At 40.5% G+C, this 15549-nt stretch overlaps 1 protein-coding gene and 1 pseudogene across 2 annotated transcripts in view; one reads left to right on the top strand and one right to left on the bottom strand.

The window, feature by feature from the left end:
* Positions 1-15549, bottom strand: part of LOC138021384 (uncharacterized) — a 73741-nt gene that overhangs the window by 5042 nt on the left and 53150 nt on the right. Inside the window, exons 35-43 of one of the 2 annotated variants that reach the window (XM_068868281.1) lie at positions 14588-14746; positions 10154-10374; positions 9661-9989; positions 8776-8967; positions 7306-7461; positions 6552-6850; positions 4954-5124; positions 2963-3154; positions 525-597 (exon numbers count right to left, since the gene is read on the bottom strand). In XM_068868281.1, the coding sequence (XP_068724382.1) occupies positions 525-597; positions 2963-3154; positions 4954-5124; positions 6552-6850; positions 7306-7461; positions 8776-8967; positions 9661-9989; positions 10154-10374; positions 14588-14746 (1792 nt within the window). Of the gene's footprint in view, positions 1-524; positions 598-2962; positions 3155-4953; positions 5153-6551; positions 6851-7305; positions 7462-8775; positions 8968-9660; positions 9990-10153; positions 10375-14587; positions 14747-15549 lie in introns of those variants that run through there. The other variant, XM_068868355.1, reaches the window with a different exon arrangement.
* LOC138049125 (52 kDa repressor of the inhibitor of the protein kinase-like) lies at positions 13154-14025 on the top strand (annotated as a pseudogene).

Below are 15549 nucleotides of genomic sequence, written 5' to 3'. Positions count from 1 at the left end.
TGAGTTTTAAGCTTACGAACGAGGCATCAAGGGCTAATTTGCAAGCAAACAAAAGAATATTTTGGTCATTTTGGAGTAAGGTGTATTGTGTTGTGTTCTTGGGCAAGACACTTTACTCTCACGGTGCATCTATCGATCCACCCTGGTGTATAAATGGGTACCAGCGAATTTAACGCTGGGGGTAGCCCTGCAATGAACTAGCATCCCATCCAGGGGGGAGTAGAACTATCCCTAATCGCTTCATACTACAGAAATCGGGATAAGCTCCGGCCTAATTGGCCACTTGGCTCGTAAGCAGACTTTGGGTTTTTTTCATCCCTGCGAAATAATGACTCGTTACGTCGATGGGCACAAGAATAATTCGTTTCTTGACATTTAACGGTTCCCTTCGTTGGGATTAAGAAATGCAGTTCTTTTTCTCCAGTTCCTGGGACCCGGGCAAGATCCCCAGGTTAACATTTCCGCGGCATGGTATTTCTTTTGACTTTCTTTCTTTTTCCATTTTTTCTAGATAACATACGCACCTCTCGTGTCGTGAAATACTCAGGTCGCATGTGTCCTTCAGCATCATTTTCTTGCCATACGTAGGGTTATTATCTAGGAAACAGTACAAATGATACTTATTAGGATCCGGGTATTTTTCTTCTGTATTTATCGAGACCTTTATGTTAATTCCAATGTTTCCCTGCTATTATTGATTTCTTTTACGTATAATCTGTTTAGTGTGTTTAAGATGGGAGGCGAACAGGTAACTTTTTTCTTCTCCTTACAAAGTTTGCGTTCGTCTCGTCAACCGTAACAAAACAACAATATTTGTATTTTTCTACAGTCTTCTTCCTTGTGATAGGTTTGGTATACCGAAATATGCGAAACAAAAAGGGGACGTGGGCATACAAATCAGTAATGAAATTTCCAAAATTTTAATTTTTTTTAACTTTCAGGATATCTGTATCGCAAATGAAATACTATTTTCTCCTAACTGAAAGGCATTTTAAAAAGAGAAACGATGAAAAAGGATACCACTTAATTAAAGAGGCACTGTCACGGTCGCGCATGCGCTAGATCTTTGAATCGAAACTTGAAAGTTCTCAAGTTTGGAAAGGTGCAGACAATATGGAGGCCGCTGTAGCATACAGAATTTGAAGCACAACTAGTGATTCAATCTCGTCAAGAAATCAAAGCAGAGCAGTCAAAATACCAATGTAGCATCTATTATGAAGAGAAACGTTTTGAGCGTGAATTTATGAGAAATTCGACGTATTATGTAATCAAACTGGTAGCCGTTTCGCTATATTAACAAGGATCGAAGTCCGTCTTCGTGGCTCCTTTGTAGCTAAATGTTAGAGACCACTACACCATCGTTTGTTGATAAGCGTTTACTATCTTTGCTCTGAAATGTGTATTGAATATTTTGAAGAAAAACTTGCATTTAGATTAGCGGAACTACATTGGTTGTGTTTATTGTTGCACAAATTATGAAATCGCCAACGGTGAATAAAACACGGCTGATTTTTTTACTCCGCTTACCGTCTTTCGACTTCAAAGTCGTCTCTTGGAAATAAATGCACTCTCTTTCACCTTTGAAATGACATGTTAATCTGATAATGTTTGGAACTATTCTTTGATTGCACTCACGTGATAAGACGGCCATGTTGGTGCCAAAACAGAAAATTGTAGCTCAAGTTTTGCATAATAATTGAGTCAAATTCCCAAAAGACGTTTTCGCTATTGTTCTTTCCATCAACATGGCCGCCGTGACGTCAGGTGCAATCAAAGAATACCACTTAGAAAAAACAGATTTAAATGTGAGCGTTAGGCCCCGTCCACACGCATCCGGAGATTTTTGTATCCGCAAATTTTTTTATGCGGATACAAAAATATCTGCGTCCACACGTAGAGTATACGAATCGTATACGACCGTCCACACGTATCCGATTCGTATCCGGAAATCTCAAAAGATTAGTCAACAGAGCATGCGCATTACAAAGAAAGCTGAGCCTGCGATAATTTTGGCGCCAAATTCGCGGCTTTTTTGTTTGTTTACTTGAGGTTTCAACATGTGTGAGCTTGAAGAACGAAAAACATTCCTGTTAAAAAACACCATAAAAAATGTCTCAATTAAGAGAAAAATAGAAAAAAACCAAAGACAACTCATTTGTTTCTTTTGAGAAGTCTTTGGCGTCTGATTCCTGAATCAGATATGGCTAGAAGCCGCACAATGCTTAGACGTCTTCTCAAGTAGTTAAAGTTTAGATTTAACATTGCAACATTTACTTCGAGACACGCTATTAGGCTTGAAAGTAGTCCTAGTAGCATTGAACACACAACGTTTCTGCTCGCCGCCATTTTGGAAAATCTCGCGCGGAAAAAGACTGGTTCTGATACTGTGACGTCAGCGTATACAAACATATACGGATACGAGCGTCCACACGTATCCGGATACACAGCGTATACAGATATTTCCACTCTGGAGAGCGTATGCAGAAATCTCCGGATACACCGAGCGTATACGGCGAACACGTGTGGACGCTAGGTGTATCCGCATAAATTAATTTGCGGATACAAAAATCTCCGGATACGTGTGGACGGGGCCGACAGTGTTTCCGGTCACACTTCACTGAATTCAAGTGACAGTGAACAAACGTGGCATGATATTTGTGTTGGTTTTTATTTATTGGACTCCAAATCATCGATAATAAACAAAAAAAAATGCATTTTATTGCTTTTCGAAAAACGTGTATGTCTACCCTTAAACAGAAGAAGTAAAAAAAAAAAAAAAAAAAAAATAATAATAATAAAGTCCGTCAAAGTCTCTGGGTGTGGGAAATACTGCGCATTTCATCGCATGATAGTGTCCCTTTAAGAAACACAGCAATCTTTCATTGAATTGAGAACGAATTTGCCATGTTGTCTGTGGCCCTTGAAGGACTGGGATTAACAAAGAAAGAAAAACATGTCTCACCTTCAGGGCAGACCACTTTCTTGCTGCACTTGTGGTGAATAACACCGTCCCAATCCAATACAAATATCATGTCTGTCTCATTACAAGCAGTGCCTCTTGTTTTGGTGAGAATGAGATAAGCCCCATCTGGGGGGGAACAGCCTCCAGTGTTAGGGGTGACACAGAAATCGTCATAGCTGCGTATTCCACTCTCTATGAACGGACGAGGACTGTTATTACGTTTACGAATGCAGATAGCATGGAGGACTTAATAACTTGCAATTAAGTATTTATCACCCACTGAGATCACCAGCAAACCATTTAGAACGTTTTCAGATGCCATTGTCGGCATCGATTTTCAGTTTACTGTTCTGTTTTGGACGAATTGACATGATTCTATACACATAACTGCAACTAAGCAAGTTTTACAGCGGATAGTTAATTTTCTTCCGCTCAACTTTGCATTAAGACAACTCGAAGTCTTTAGAGCCATACATGTTGATAGTTCTTAATGATAACAGAGATTTTAAGCGAGTCTAAAGTGCAAATGAGGCAGCTCATGTGAGACCAAAGACCGAGACTGCGTTCTTGGTCTTAGAGGAAGAATGCTCTATTTTTCGGTTGGCTGCATAGGTTCTTTTTTTAAATACTAATACCAACTTTATTCATTGAATACAGTGAAAGGGAGAGATACCAGATGTTATCCCTATACGAGGGTATTCGCCCGGATGTTATTGATCTAGAGTCGATTTTGATGAGGGAGGAAAACAGGAGTACCCGGAGAAAAACCCTCAGAGTCAGATTGAGATCGACTGAAACTCAGCCCACATACGACATCGAGGCCAGGGTTGAACCCGGGTCGCAGAGGTGGGATTAAGATTACTCAATAACCTGTCAAAGTGGAAGTCTATCCGAAAAGAGATTGAGCACTGCATTCATTACGACAACCTGGGAGGGAGGGGGGGGGGGGGGTCAAAACACAAGGACTGATAATTTCATTTAAAAGTGGAGACTTTACGAAGCTCACACAGAAGAGATAAACATGATCGAGAATTAATACAATTTAAATGCTATAGAATTATACCTTTAAACAAATTTGTGGCACTCTTTATTTCCTTTCAAACGCGACTTATTTTGCTATGTCATGTTTGCAATGGAACATTTAAATTTTAAATCTAATTTATTTCCATTTCTGGAGTTCCTTGTCAGTCATGGGCATACCGCCTGAAGGACAGGGGCACCCAACGAATCTGTTCCTCACATTATCTGTTCCCCAGAGGAATCTTGCTGGCTGGCAAAAGTACAGGTGTTTCGTTGAGCTGGCTGGGAAATTTTGTTATTGATAGAGGTTTTGCCTGGGAATTACTGACTTTTTCTAGCATTTCAACCCGAGCTGGCTGTAGAAACTCTGAAGAATGAGGACGACTAAAAAAAAAAAAAAAAAAGAACCCCATAACCCCATCCCTCTCCCAGAGAATAGTCACAAACATACGATGGCTGGCCAGAGTGATTGCGCTTGCGGAAAAAACCTGTTTTGTCCCGGTTTTGTCCCTTTTGTTCGGTCGTTTTGGATCGAGGGATTTGAAAGCGCGCGGAATTCCTGGCTGGAAAATTAATTTGATCAGCTGGCTGGGGAATTTCTTGTGTGTCTTGCTGGGAAAAGGCAACAGATAATGTTTTCCCAGCAACACTGAAAAACACCTGAAAATGCCTTAATAACATTTATTTTCATTAACTGGGGTATAATAATACATTTTACAACAAATTGGTCGTTGGATGCCCCTGGAAGGACAACATTTTTTTGGAATTGTACCTAAATTTTTTGCCGCGTTAACGTTTACGTTTATACAAGAATTTTACTATGAAATTCTTCACCAGAGATGTAAGGATCTGGGAAACACACTTAACATATGAATACCCGCTTTTTTGACCTGGTCCATTGATGAGGGCTACTCAAGAGAAGCGCTTTTGCTCCGGGTTAATAACGCTCACTAAGACACATACTCGCTTACCTGGGCAGTACATGCAGGGTCGTTCATCCACTGTAGGGATGGTGAGGTCACAGTTGTTTCCTCCACACCGTGGTTTGGGATTACTGCAAGTCTTGTATCGTCTCTGCTTACCATGTTCACACAGCTTGTCACATCGCACCCACTCACTCCATTTCGAAAATCCACCATTCACTAAATAAATTACCAAACGGAACCACCACTAAGAGGAGGTTCCAATGAAAGGGTGATAGAAGAAGTATCATTGTCTTTATAGAAAAAGACGAATTAACGGCTTTTCCGTATGAGGACTCGGCTCAAGTTAAATACCGAGTTTTTCAAGACGTCATGGAGCAATTTCAGCCATCACTTTCTCGTGATTCCACCATATTATGTCGGGTTTGATTCTTCAAAACTGTGTTTGAAACGACGTATTAAACTGAGAGGCAACTTTAACAAAATCCAGTTTTAAAGAAGCTAAACTGAAGAAAGGAAATCGATCAATCCAAGGCATATTTTAATCATCTGTCGGGACATTTCTAAATCCTGAAACACCGATAAGTAATGTAATAGGACTGAGTGCGGTCCAATTCGCCCTTTTATCATACCAGAGATAACAAAATCGATTTGTTTATCATGAGTATGATTACAGACCGATTTGGACGATACGAAGTCCTTTTTCCAATTAATCATGAAAATTACAATTTCCGAGAAAAGAAGAAGAGTCACGTTACGAAAGAAAGGGAAAATTTACATTAAAAGACTGACAAAGGAGGTGTAAATTGTTTAATGTCGCTCTGAAAGAAAGAAAGAAAGAAAGAAAGAAAGAAGGCTCCAATTTAGAAGTCGGTACACTGTATCTATGGTGATTGAAACCAAGGCTGTGATTGGTTGATTATACAACAAACTTTGAGTGTGATTGGCTTATTGAACTGTGCGACAACAACTTGTCAAGTGAATTATTGGAAAATAAAAGTAAGGGTTGCGGATTCACTTTGGAATGTGTTATTCGCTATCAATGCAGTTATTATAAGAGCCTAGATCAGCAGGTATTTTTTACAGGTCATAGGTCAGGCTTACAGGTCACTGTTTAAGTGTAACAATCATGATAAAACAACCCGAAACCCTTAATTTATGCTAACCCTAGTTATTTTAGCGATGTCATGACAATGACCTCTAAATCTGACCTGTGACCTGTAATACCTGCCTTAGATCCACTAAGTGCTCACTTTTCCATACTCTGGGAAGCTTTTACCATTGGCTTTCCTATGACGTCATATTATTATCAATATACGCAGCCAAATAGAAAATCGGCCTCTTCAAAACACACGCTCAGCGGGCCGCAAAAGACTGACAGCGGGCTGCTAATGCTATATCAGCCGTGCAGCTGATTGGTTCTTGCTTCAACTTTGTGATATGCTTATTATTTATAGACGATTTTACGCATTTTTTCGGTAATTTTAAATAAGTTCATTCACGGCCCTCGCGCTTCGCGCTCGCAAATGACACTACGCGGGCGCAAATGAACAATATTCCCAAAAAGTCTCTTATGCGTTCCGTTACGGATGCATAAAATTCTTACTGCAAGTTAAAACCTCGTTATGCAAACGCAAATATCTTACCTGGTTTTCTATCTCCATCACAGTCATCTTCATTCACCCAGTACCAGATCACTCCGGGATCTTTCATACCACCGGACGAGATCCAATAAGCGGGGTGTCGTTCCGTCCCTCCCCAAATAATTGAACCTGAGGGGTAGTACGTTGGGCTGCTTGAAGTCGTAAGGAGAGCTTCTCTATGTGTTCCTTCGGCATCGAACCAGGGCATTCTCTTGTTAAGGGAATTCCACCACGAGTATTGCCAGTCGTTAAACTTTCGAATAAGTTGCACGTTCGTTTGCTGGTTATTTGTTGTCATAAAACTTAAGAATCGAAAGAAATCAAAGATGGTTACACCTTAAAAGGAAAATGAAATCCACCCCGTGCTAACTTACGAACTTTGGTTAGCGCTATCGAAAAGAGTAACATTATTGCGTTACTTTATTTGATTAAATTACTCCAAGTAAGGCTTAGAAAGGCTCACTTGGCCTAAATCAGGTAGTAAAGCTATCGAGGATGAGCAAGGGATAACGTAACCATTCGTATAGGTGTATGTAGTACCATAGTAGAGGGGCTAACTACAGTTAGTAGAGGGGTTAGCTCTACTAACTAACCCCTCTACTAACTATACACTGGTAAAGATGTGGTTAGTGAAATTTAATTAGAAGAAAGCAGCTAAACAATTTTAAGTGTTAAGAACACCTACATGGCGCCTGAGACATCAGGCGTGAACATTCAATTCCGTGGCATACAACTTGAAGGACTCACTAAACCAAACCTGTAAGAGGATGGAGCTTGAAAAATGCCTCCCCAATGACGACGAGAGTTTGCATCCATCATATACTGGAATGACCCATTGTTGCTGAGATTTTTAATGCTATCCGCTAATTTTAAAATAGAGTAGTCCTTATGTAATGCCGGGATTAGCTGATTTCTGAAAATGATCACAAATGGGAAAATTCTTAGATGATCCTAACTCACACCATATAGCCATATAGGAATATTTCATTGTCTATTTTTTTTCATTAATCATCATTTATATTTGGTAATTCCTAGTTTGTATCAATTGTATTGCCGCGTTAAGTTTTAGTTTTCCTTTTTGGACCACTGGTCAGAGTTTTTCTCTGTCCTTGTGTGGGCCTAATTTCATTAGTAAGGCTAATGCTCACATGGTTTACATGTGTAGAAAACAGCACTTCACATTACCCTACAATAGTTAATTCTGTTGAATAAAGTATTACACGGCCAACGTTTGCAAAAACGTAATCCTTCCTTGTACTTGTATATATTCATTGTCGTGAATTTGACATCTTCAATTCCAAGGACCTGCTCCCGTCTGACCTTGTAGCTCTGTCGTTAGAGCAGCGGAAATCTAGCCTGGGGGTCGTGGGTTCAATTTCCCACAGTGGCCAGAGTTTTTCTCTGTCCTTGTGTGGGCCTAATTTCATTAGTAAGTCTAATGCTCACATGGTTTACATGTGTAGAAAACAGCACTTCACATTACCCTACAATAGTTAATTCTGTTGAATAAAGTGCTACACGGCCAACGTTTGCAAAAACGTAATCCTTATAATTTACGGTATTATCCACAGTCGATTCCCGATAACTCGAACCTTTAAGACGAATTGAAAAAAGGGTTCGAGTTATTGGGAGGAAGTTATGAAGATACAGGAACTGAAGTTAAATGTACCTTAAACCAATGAAACCTGAACTGGACTGACGCGTTTAGTGGAATGCAAAAAAGGACAAAGACTACGGGGCGGCTTCAAAATAAATGAAATGATTTGGACTGCAGTACACCGTTTCTTTAGATTTGTCACGCACTGACAGACGTGGGTCGAGTTGTTGAGGGTACAAAAATATATAGGAAATAATGACCCGAAAGGTAAAGTTGCAGTTGAAATGTATGAAGGAAACCCAGGGGAGATCGAATTTGGTGCGAGTGCGCGCGAGGTTCGAGTTATCGAAAGGCGACTGTAATTACACGTCCAGCCAAATAATAGCCAATCACATTGGGCCTAATGACTGCAACTCACATGATTGGTCCACAATCGAGGGTATCGCTCGTGCTAAACGCAAAATCGTGTGCAGAGCGCATTGCTGCTACGTTTATTTTCCGTGAAAAGTTACAGTAGCCGTTCTAAAAATAGACAATACCGTATTTTGGCACTAGGAAATGATTTTTTTTCTCGAGCTATCGCATTTGGAGATCTACGTGTTATCACTACCGTAAACGTAATTTAATTACCTTATGGGGACCTGAGCACGAGACCAGTTGTTATGGGCGCTTGTGACTATTAGGGTGAATGCCCCATCAGATGTGGTCATGTCACAATAAACAGGGAGGTACTGACAACTATTTACTCTTATCATTTGGAAACCATCTTCATACTTGTTGCCAGCTCTCAGTCCGTGCAGCTTCAAGTCATTGCATGACAATCTAAACGGAAGAAATTGCTCTTACACATCCACATGACAACAAAGAAAGGCACGATTCAATAGCACTTGACACTCTTCTACTGCTTCCCTAATCAGAAGTTTTTTTTAGAGGTCGCAATGCTTTCGGTTCGCACAATTAATGACCTCTACAAAGCAATGTCGCCTTGTTGGGAAAGACGCGCGGGATCAGGAGAACGGATTTTTTAACCCTTGGTAACCTCTGTTGTGTCGAATATTTCAGTTTTTGCAGACATTGTTAGCGAAAGACGGGCGGCCTCTAGGTGAACCGTCTGTCTGTGATGTTTTTGTTTAAGACCGAGTTGATTTATGGGGTACATTAAGAGCTGAGTTCAGTCTGTTTACATGAGTTTCTAAGGTTAAATCCGGGTCTTTCGCTGATCGTGGAAGGTTACAAAGCGAATTATGGCTCTTTTAATAGGCATCATCTCGAGGCTCTGGGGAATAAATATAAGGATTTGTATGAGTTTTTTCCCCAGAGCCTCGAGATGATACCTTTTCTTTAAGACTGAATTCTAATACATTGAAAGTGGGCTATTTTCACTAAATTCTTGACACTATTTCTTCAAGCGTGTTATCATAGGCCCCAATGTTAGAATTAAAAATGAGTTTTTCTATTTTTTATAAATTAATATATATCACTTTAAAAATCGTAATATCACTTGATGATGCTGACCTTGCTCCCTCTCTCATCCAATATCTCACTACAGATGGCTTGGGCTTTTCTTTCAAATACGTTGGCGATACAGAAAGGTTATTGTACACCAAAGTTCCCGAAGTGTCATCGGCAATAGAGGTACTACTCAAGAGCAAATCACTTGTCAAGCCAAGTCTAGGCATTCGCTTCGCCAAGTTATTGTCTTCATCCCACAAATCAAATTTCTTGATTAATTTAATTGTGGTTTGTTTGTCGCAAGTTGACAGAAAAGTGTAATCACGAGGTGCCTCCCAGATTCCACCCCAACGGTTTTTTTCATCTGCCTCGATGCGATACTGAAAGTACTCCTGTCAGAAGGAAACAGGTAAGAAACAACGATTATTTGGAAAAGTCAAATTAACTTGCCGTGGGTTATGCAATTAAAGAGAAGAAGAGGAATATGAGTCAGTCAGGATTATTTTTTAAGGATTGATTTGTGGTATCTTTGAGAACAAAAAAAAGCATCAGTTACCTGAGATTTATCAAAATCCTTAATAGCGTCCGCAAAACCAAGAATCGAAAAATCTTCATTTAAAGAGGGTTTGTGGATGTTTCTCTGTTTCACGTTGTCGCCGTCCCACCCTGTGTGAGTCTTACTTGTTAAAAGCAATGTCCAGGGTCCTCCATCCGCGGAAAAGTCGCAGTATGTCTTGACTTCGTGTAGTCCAGGCGGCTTAATTGTAAAAATACCATCTGGAAAACGCAAAAAGACTGTTTTGTAATGAAACTTCTGAGTCTATACAGGTTGGGGTTGAAGCAGGTGTGTGGACCGAAATATGTTATTTGGAATGTTTGAGTTTTTAATTACTATATGGAAAAGGAAAAAAAAGAAAAGGGACTTTATTTGAGTGTCTAGTCGTTCTAGCGCTGTAACACTATTTGGGGACACTTAAAGTGAAATTAACAATTAACGCAAATCGAGCCAAAAGTTGGTTTTTGAGGAGAAGGGAAACCGGAGTGCCCGTTGAAAACCTGGGTGATAGAGAAGTTTTCAAATAGCCGTGGAAAATTGCTTCAATTGCTAAGCTTAGTGATTGGTTTAAAAATCTCGCGCCGGTTTATTAACCAATGCGAAGAAAAACCAAAACCAATCACGACCTGCACGCGCGATTTTTTGCCCGCGCTTTGAGCAAGTTACATGGAATTGCTACAAATTTGGATTGGTCTTTTGTGCTGTTTGCACCTGCTGTGATTGGTTAAAGTAGTTACTTTGGTATTTGTTTTAGGACACTCCATTGAAAACCGCTCTAAAAGTAAGTACTGCTATCAACTGTAAGGAAACTTGGTCTTGATCTTGCAGATGAGCCATAATTTGTCATCCATTCCCACTCGAATCTTGTCCTTTTCAGGCCCGTAAGGAGGGGGGGTGCGATGGGTGGGCGCGCACTCCCAGCAGAAGTTTATCGGGAAAACCTTGAAGGTAAATCTAAGATTTCGAGATTGCTGTTTAGTGAAATACTGTGTGAACACCAATTGCAAAATATTTTATTTTAGCGAGCCACGAAATGGCACCTCACCTGCAGAGCGCAACTAGTTCAGATGCTGGCAGCAGTACAAGGCAACATAACACAGAGCCAAATGTTCATCCCAATCTGAATGATATCGGAAAGATTATAGATGACAAGATGTCTTTTGAAGCAGTAGCTGCAGCCGTGAAAGCTCTGTCGGTCGGTGAAAAATATCATCTTCTTAAGGATCATTTCGTGCCACCAACGCACTACGAGTTTCCATCACGGTTCCTTCATCAGTGCCAAAGATGCTTCCAGTCACGATACCTCAGGGACTTTCCCTGGATGGTCTACAGCCCTTCACTGGACGCGGCATTCTGCAAACACTGTGCATTGATGATGCCTTTTGAGGGCAGAAAGAACAAAGGCGCATTTGTGAACAAACCTTTCACAACCTTTCACAAGCTTTATGAAAAAGCAAAAGATCACCAGGGTACTAACTACCACAACGAATCCATGATTGCTACAGAATGCTTTCTGAACTCTGTTGACAAACCAGAACAGAACATTGACAACCGATTGGATGACGAGAGAAAGAGAAATATTCAAAGGAACAGGCACATAATTAAATGTGTTGCCGAAGCAGTCCTGTACTGTGGTCGTCAATGCATAGCACTGCGTGGCGACAAGGAAGACCTGAGCACCGACGGAAATAAATCTGGGAACGTTGGCAACTTTTTGGCAGCTCTACAGATGATTGCCAACCACGATGAAATCCTGAAGCAACATCTTTACAGTACTGGCCTGAGTACAAGAAATGTCAAATATACGTCGCCTTCTATTCAAAATCAGGTGATCGAGATAATTGGACAAGATATCATTTTAAGCAAATTGGTGAAAGAAATCAAAGCTGCCAAGTTTTACAGTATTATGGCTGACGAGGTAACCAGCCACAATAAAGAGGAACTTGCTCTATGTGCCCGCTTTGTTGACGACAGTAACGAGGTCAGGGAAGAGTTCCTCGCGTTTCTCCATCTTCCAAGGATAACTGGTAAAGTCATAGCAGATAAAATTACCACCACCCTTCATGATATGGGCCTGGAAATTGCAAACATCAGGGGACAGGGATATGACGGAGCTGCCAATATGTCCAGTGACAATGTGGGGGTGCAGCGCCGGATAAGGGAACAATCGCCAAACGCTATGTATGTTCACTGTAGTGGTCACTGCTTGAATCTAGTGATTTCACATAGCTGTGCACTGCCGAACATCAGGAATGCCATCGACAAACTGAAGCAGTGCAGCTTGTATTTTCTTGGCAGTCCATGTTATATTTTTTTAAAACTATTTGTATAAACTTGCTATAAGTATTGTAAAAACAATCCACTAAAAACGTTTCCTTGACAGGTCTTCTACAGTCCATCATAACAAAGGAGTTGCCAGAGTCTACAAGACGCAAGGGCCTGATAGACATGTGCAGAACAAGATGGGCAGCACGACATACTGCGTACACACACTTCTACCAGGCTCACCTCTACATCATCACCGCCCTGGAAAACATTGCGTATGGTGCAAATCGGGAGTTATGTGGCGAGGATTATCAAGATGCTGTGTGGGATCCGAAGAGCAAGGGTGACGCCATAGCGATGTTGGGGAGTCTAACGTCTTTCGACTTTATAGTATCATTCCTTGTGTTGTACGAGTTCTTGTCCCACATGTCAGGCATAACAGTGAAACTACAGGGCCAATCAGTTGACATAATCAAGGCATATCAGGAGGTACTGGAAATAGTTTTATACAATAACATTTATTTTTTAAGTACCGTTCTAGAGATGTATCACAACTAATGGATTCAAATACAAAAGTACATACGTGGCAAGACCAGTAATATAAAAACACGCCAAGACCGTCACATTTTAAGACAGAGACATCATTATGGAAAATATAAAAATGAAATATATAAAAAAAATTATGTTTTGTAGATCGCAGATGTTAAAAAGACTTATGAAGTCATTGCCTCGAAGATGGAGGAAAAGTTTGCGCATATTTATCAGCACGCCGTCAGAGTGGCCTCTGCTCTAAATGTTCAGCCTTCTATGCCAAGAGCTGTGGGGCGCCAGACCAATCATGAGAACGCCCCAGCTACCAGTCCTGAGGAGTATTATCGAAGGAACGTGGCTATGCCACTAATTAACCACATCAACGTCCAACTGGATGGGCAGTTTTCTGGTAATGAGTTGAAAAGTAAAACTGTTGTCTCTTTGAGTAAAATTTTACACATTGCTGTTCAGGTTTTTGTGGTAAAAGGAGCAATAACATTAACGTTTCTTTTTTTAAGTCTTTATTTCATGTCGGATTTAAAGGGTGTGAATTATTATTCTTTTCCTATAAACAGATTTCTCTATACTGTCATCTAGTCTTCTTGGTCTGGTGCCTTCAGTCCTGTGTGAGAGAGATCTTCCGAACGTGGATGACCTCATCGAGGCATACAAAGATGATCTTCCGTCTGCTGAGTTATTAGACCAAGAACTGCTTCGCTGGAAGATCAGGTAGAAATGTATTCTTAGTACGTGCAATACTTAATTTGTACTGGTGTACAATTCGTAATCATATTTGTTTCTTAATTTAGATACAGCTCAAAACCAAACGAGGAGAGACCCAGCACCGCTGCGAAAGCCTTGAAGGAGTGCGATGAAGACATGTATCCCAATCTTTACGTCCTGCTAAAGATTTGCTGTACCATCCCAGCCACTAGCTGTGAATGCGAACGAAGCGCAAGTGCTCTTAGACGGCTACACACTTTTAACAGAGCCAGTATGACACAAGAGAGGCTCTCTTCTCTGGCCCTTATGCACATCCACTATCTGACAGACATTGGTCTGGACATAGTAGTTGATCTGTTTGCCAAGATGCACCCAAGGAGGCTTGAGCTTGGCACACTTCTGAAAGATCGTGATGATCAGCAGCCAGCCGAGTGAACAATACGGATTTACAACTTTATTTCTATTTTTGTTATTTTTAAATAGTGACATTGGCATTGTTATTCTCTACATTGTAAAATACATACGTAAAGCATTCTCTTTGCCAAAAAAAAATCAATTTTGAAGTTCAAAATTTGACAAATATCCACGTTTTTAGGTTCGCTTTTAGCGACCTATATTGCTATCATACTGACCTTCAAAACGCACGAAATGCAGTCTCAGACAACTTAATTTTCAAAATTTCCTGGGGGGGCATGCCCCCGGACCCCCCTAGTAAAGAGCGCCTCCGGCGCTCGTTGGTCCGTATAATCAACTGATCGCACCCACCCGTAAAAAATCCTGCCTACGGGCCTGCCTTTTAATCTATTCTTGCCATTTTTGTCACCGAATATCCTAGAATGTCTTTTTTCTGGTGGTAATCTAGACGATCTTTTAAAAGTATTAATTTATATCGAGTTTTTTTTTACAGTAACTGACCTGAGAGAAGATTGGTTTGAAGCCCTCTAAAGTTCACTTCCATACAGGACCGCGGGATTTCATATGGTCCTTCTCTAATCCAGTACCAGATATGGGATGGCTGTGCCTCCTTCAGATGGCCATTTATCCAGGGAGCGGGATGATAGTGTTTGTCGTCAGCTTAACAATGGAAAAACAGTTAGGAAAAAGATCAAAGGAGCGTTTTGTGACTTACTACTAGAACCACTGTAATCTTTGCAGGGGAGACGGAACATACATAAAACAAAAACTATCAAAAACGTGCGAAATGGACATATATAAAATAAAATGAAAAAAAAAAGGGAAAAAAAGAAAAGACGAGCTTTTCTTCGAATTGGGGGAGGACAAAAAGGTTGAAGAAACTAAGACGTGTCGAACTGAAATCCTCTCCCATTACCAGACTTTTTAACTTAAATATGACTGAGATGGAGAAGCTACGCAATGAAAATTAACTAATCGCTAAGGAAAGAGATATCTTCAAGCAGACAAGGTTCTACCTCCTCATACCGACGTTCGCGTTCTGGCAAATGAGATGGGAGACTATTTTGTTCACAAAATCACTGCTATTAGGTCTAAGCTAGGTGAAGTTGAACCCTCTACTTCTAGTATTGCTTCCTCTCTTACCACATCAGCTTCTTCAGGTAGCTATATCGAGTTTTCAGAATTTATTCTATTATTTGAAGAGAGTGTACGGAAATTGCTGCTTCAAGTATAAAAACGAGTGCCCTTGATCCTTTACCATCGTGTTTTCTGGCCTTTTGCTTGGATGAATTGTTCCCTTTTCTTACGAAAATCATTAACCTGTCTCGTGAATCTGGCGTCCTTGTGGATGACTGGAAGAATGCTTTAGTACACCCTCTTCTCAAGAAAAGAGGGACGGTATGCTTATTAACAAAAACGTTCGACCTACGCTCGAGCAACTTGCCGTTTACGTCCAAGATGAC

This window comes from Montipora capricornis, chromosome 1 (genome assembly GCF_036669925.1).
Source record: "Montipora capricornis isolate CH-2021 chromosome 1, ASM3666992v2, whole genome shotgun sequence".
Lineage (NCBI taxonomy): Eukaryota > Metazoa > Cnidaria > Anthozoa > Scleractinia > Acroporidae > Montipora > Montipora capricornis.
The sequence above is the reverse complement of the archived record's forward strand: the minus strand, read 5'-3'. Positions and strand labels throughout refer to the sequence as shown.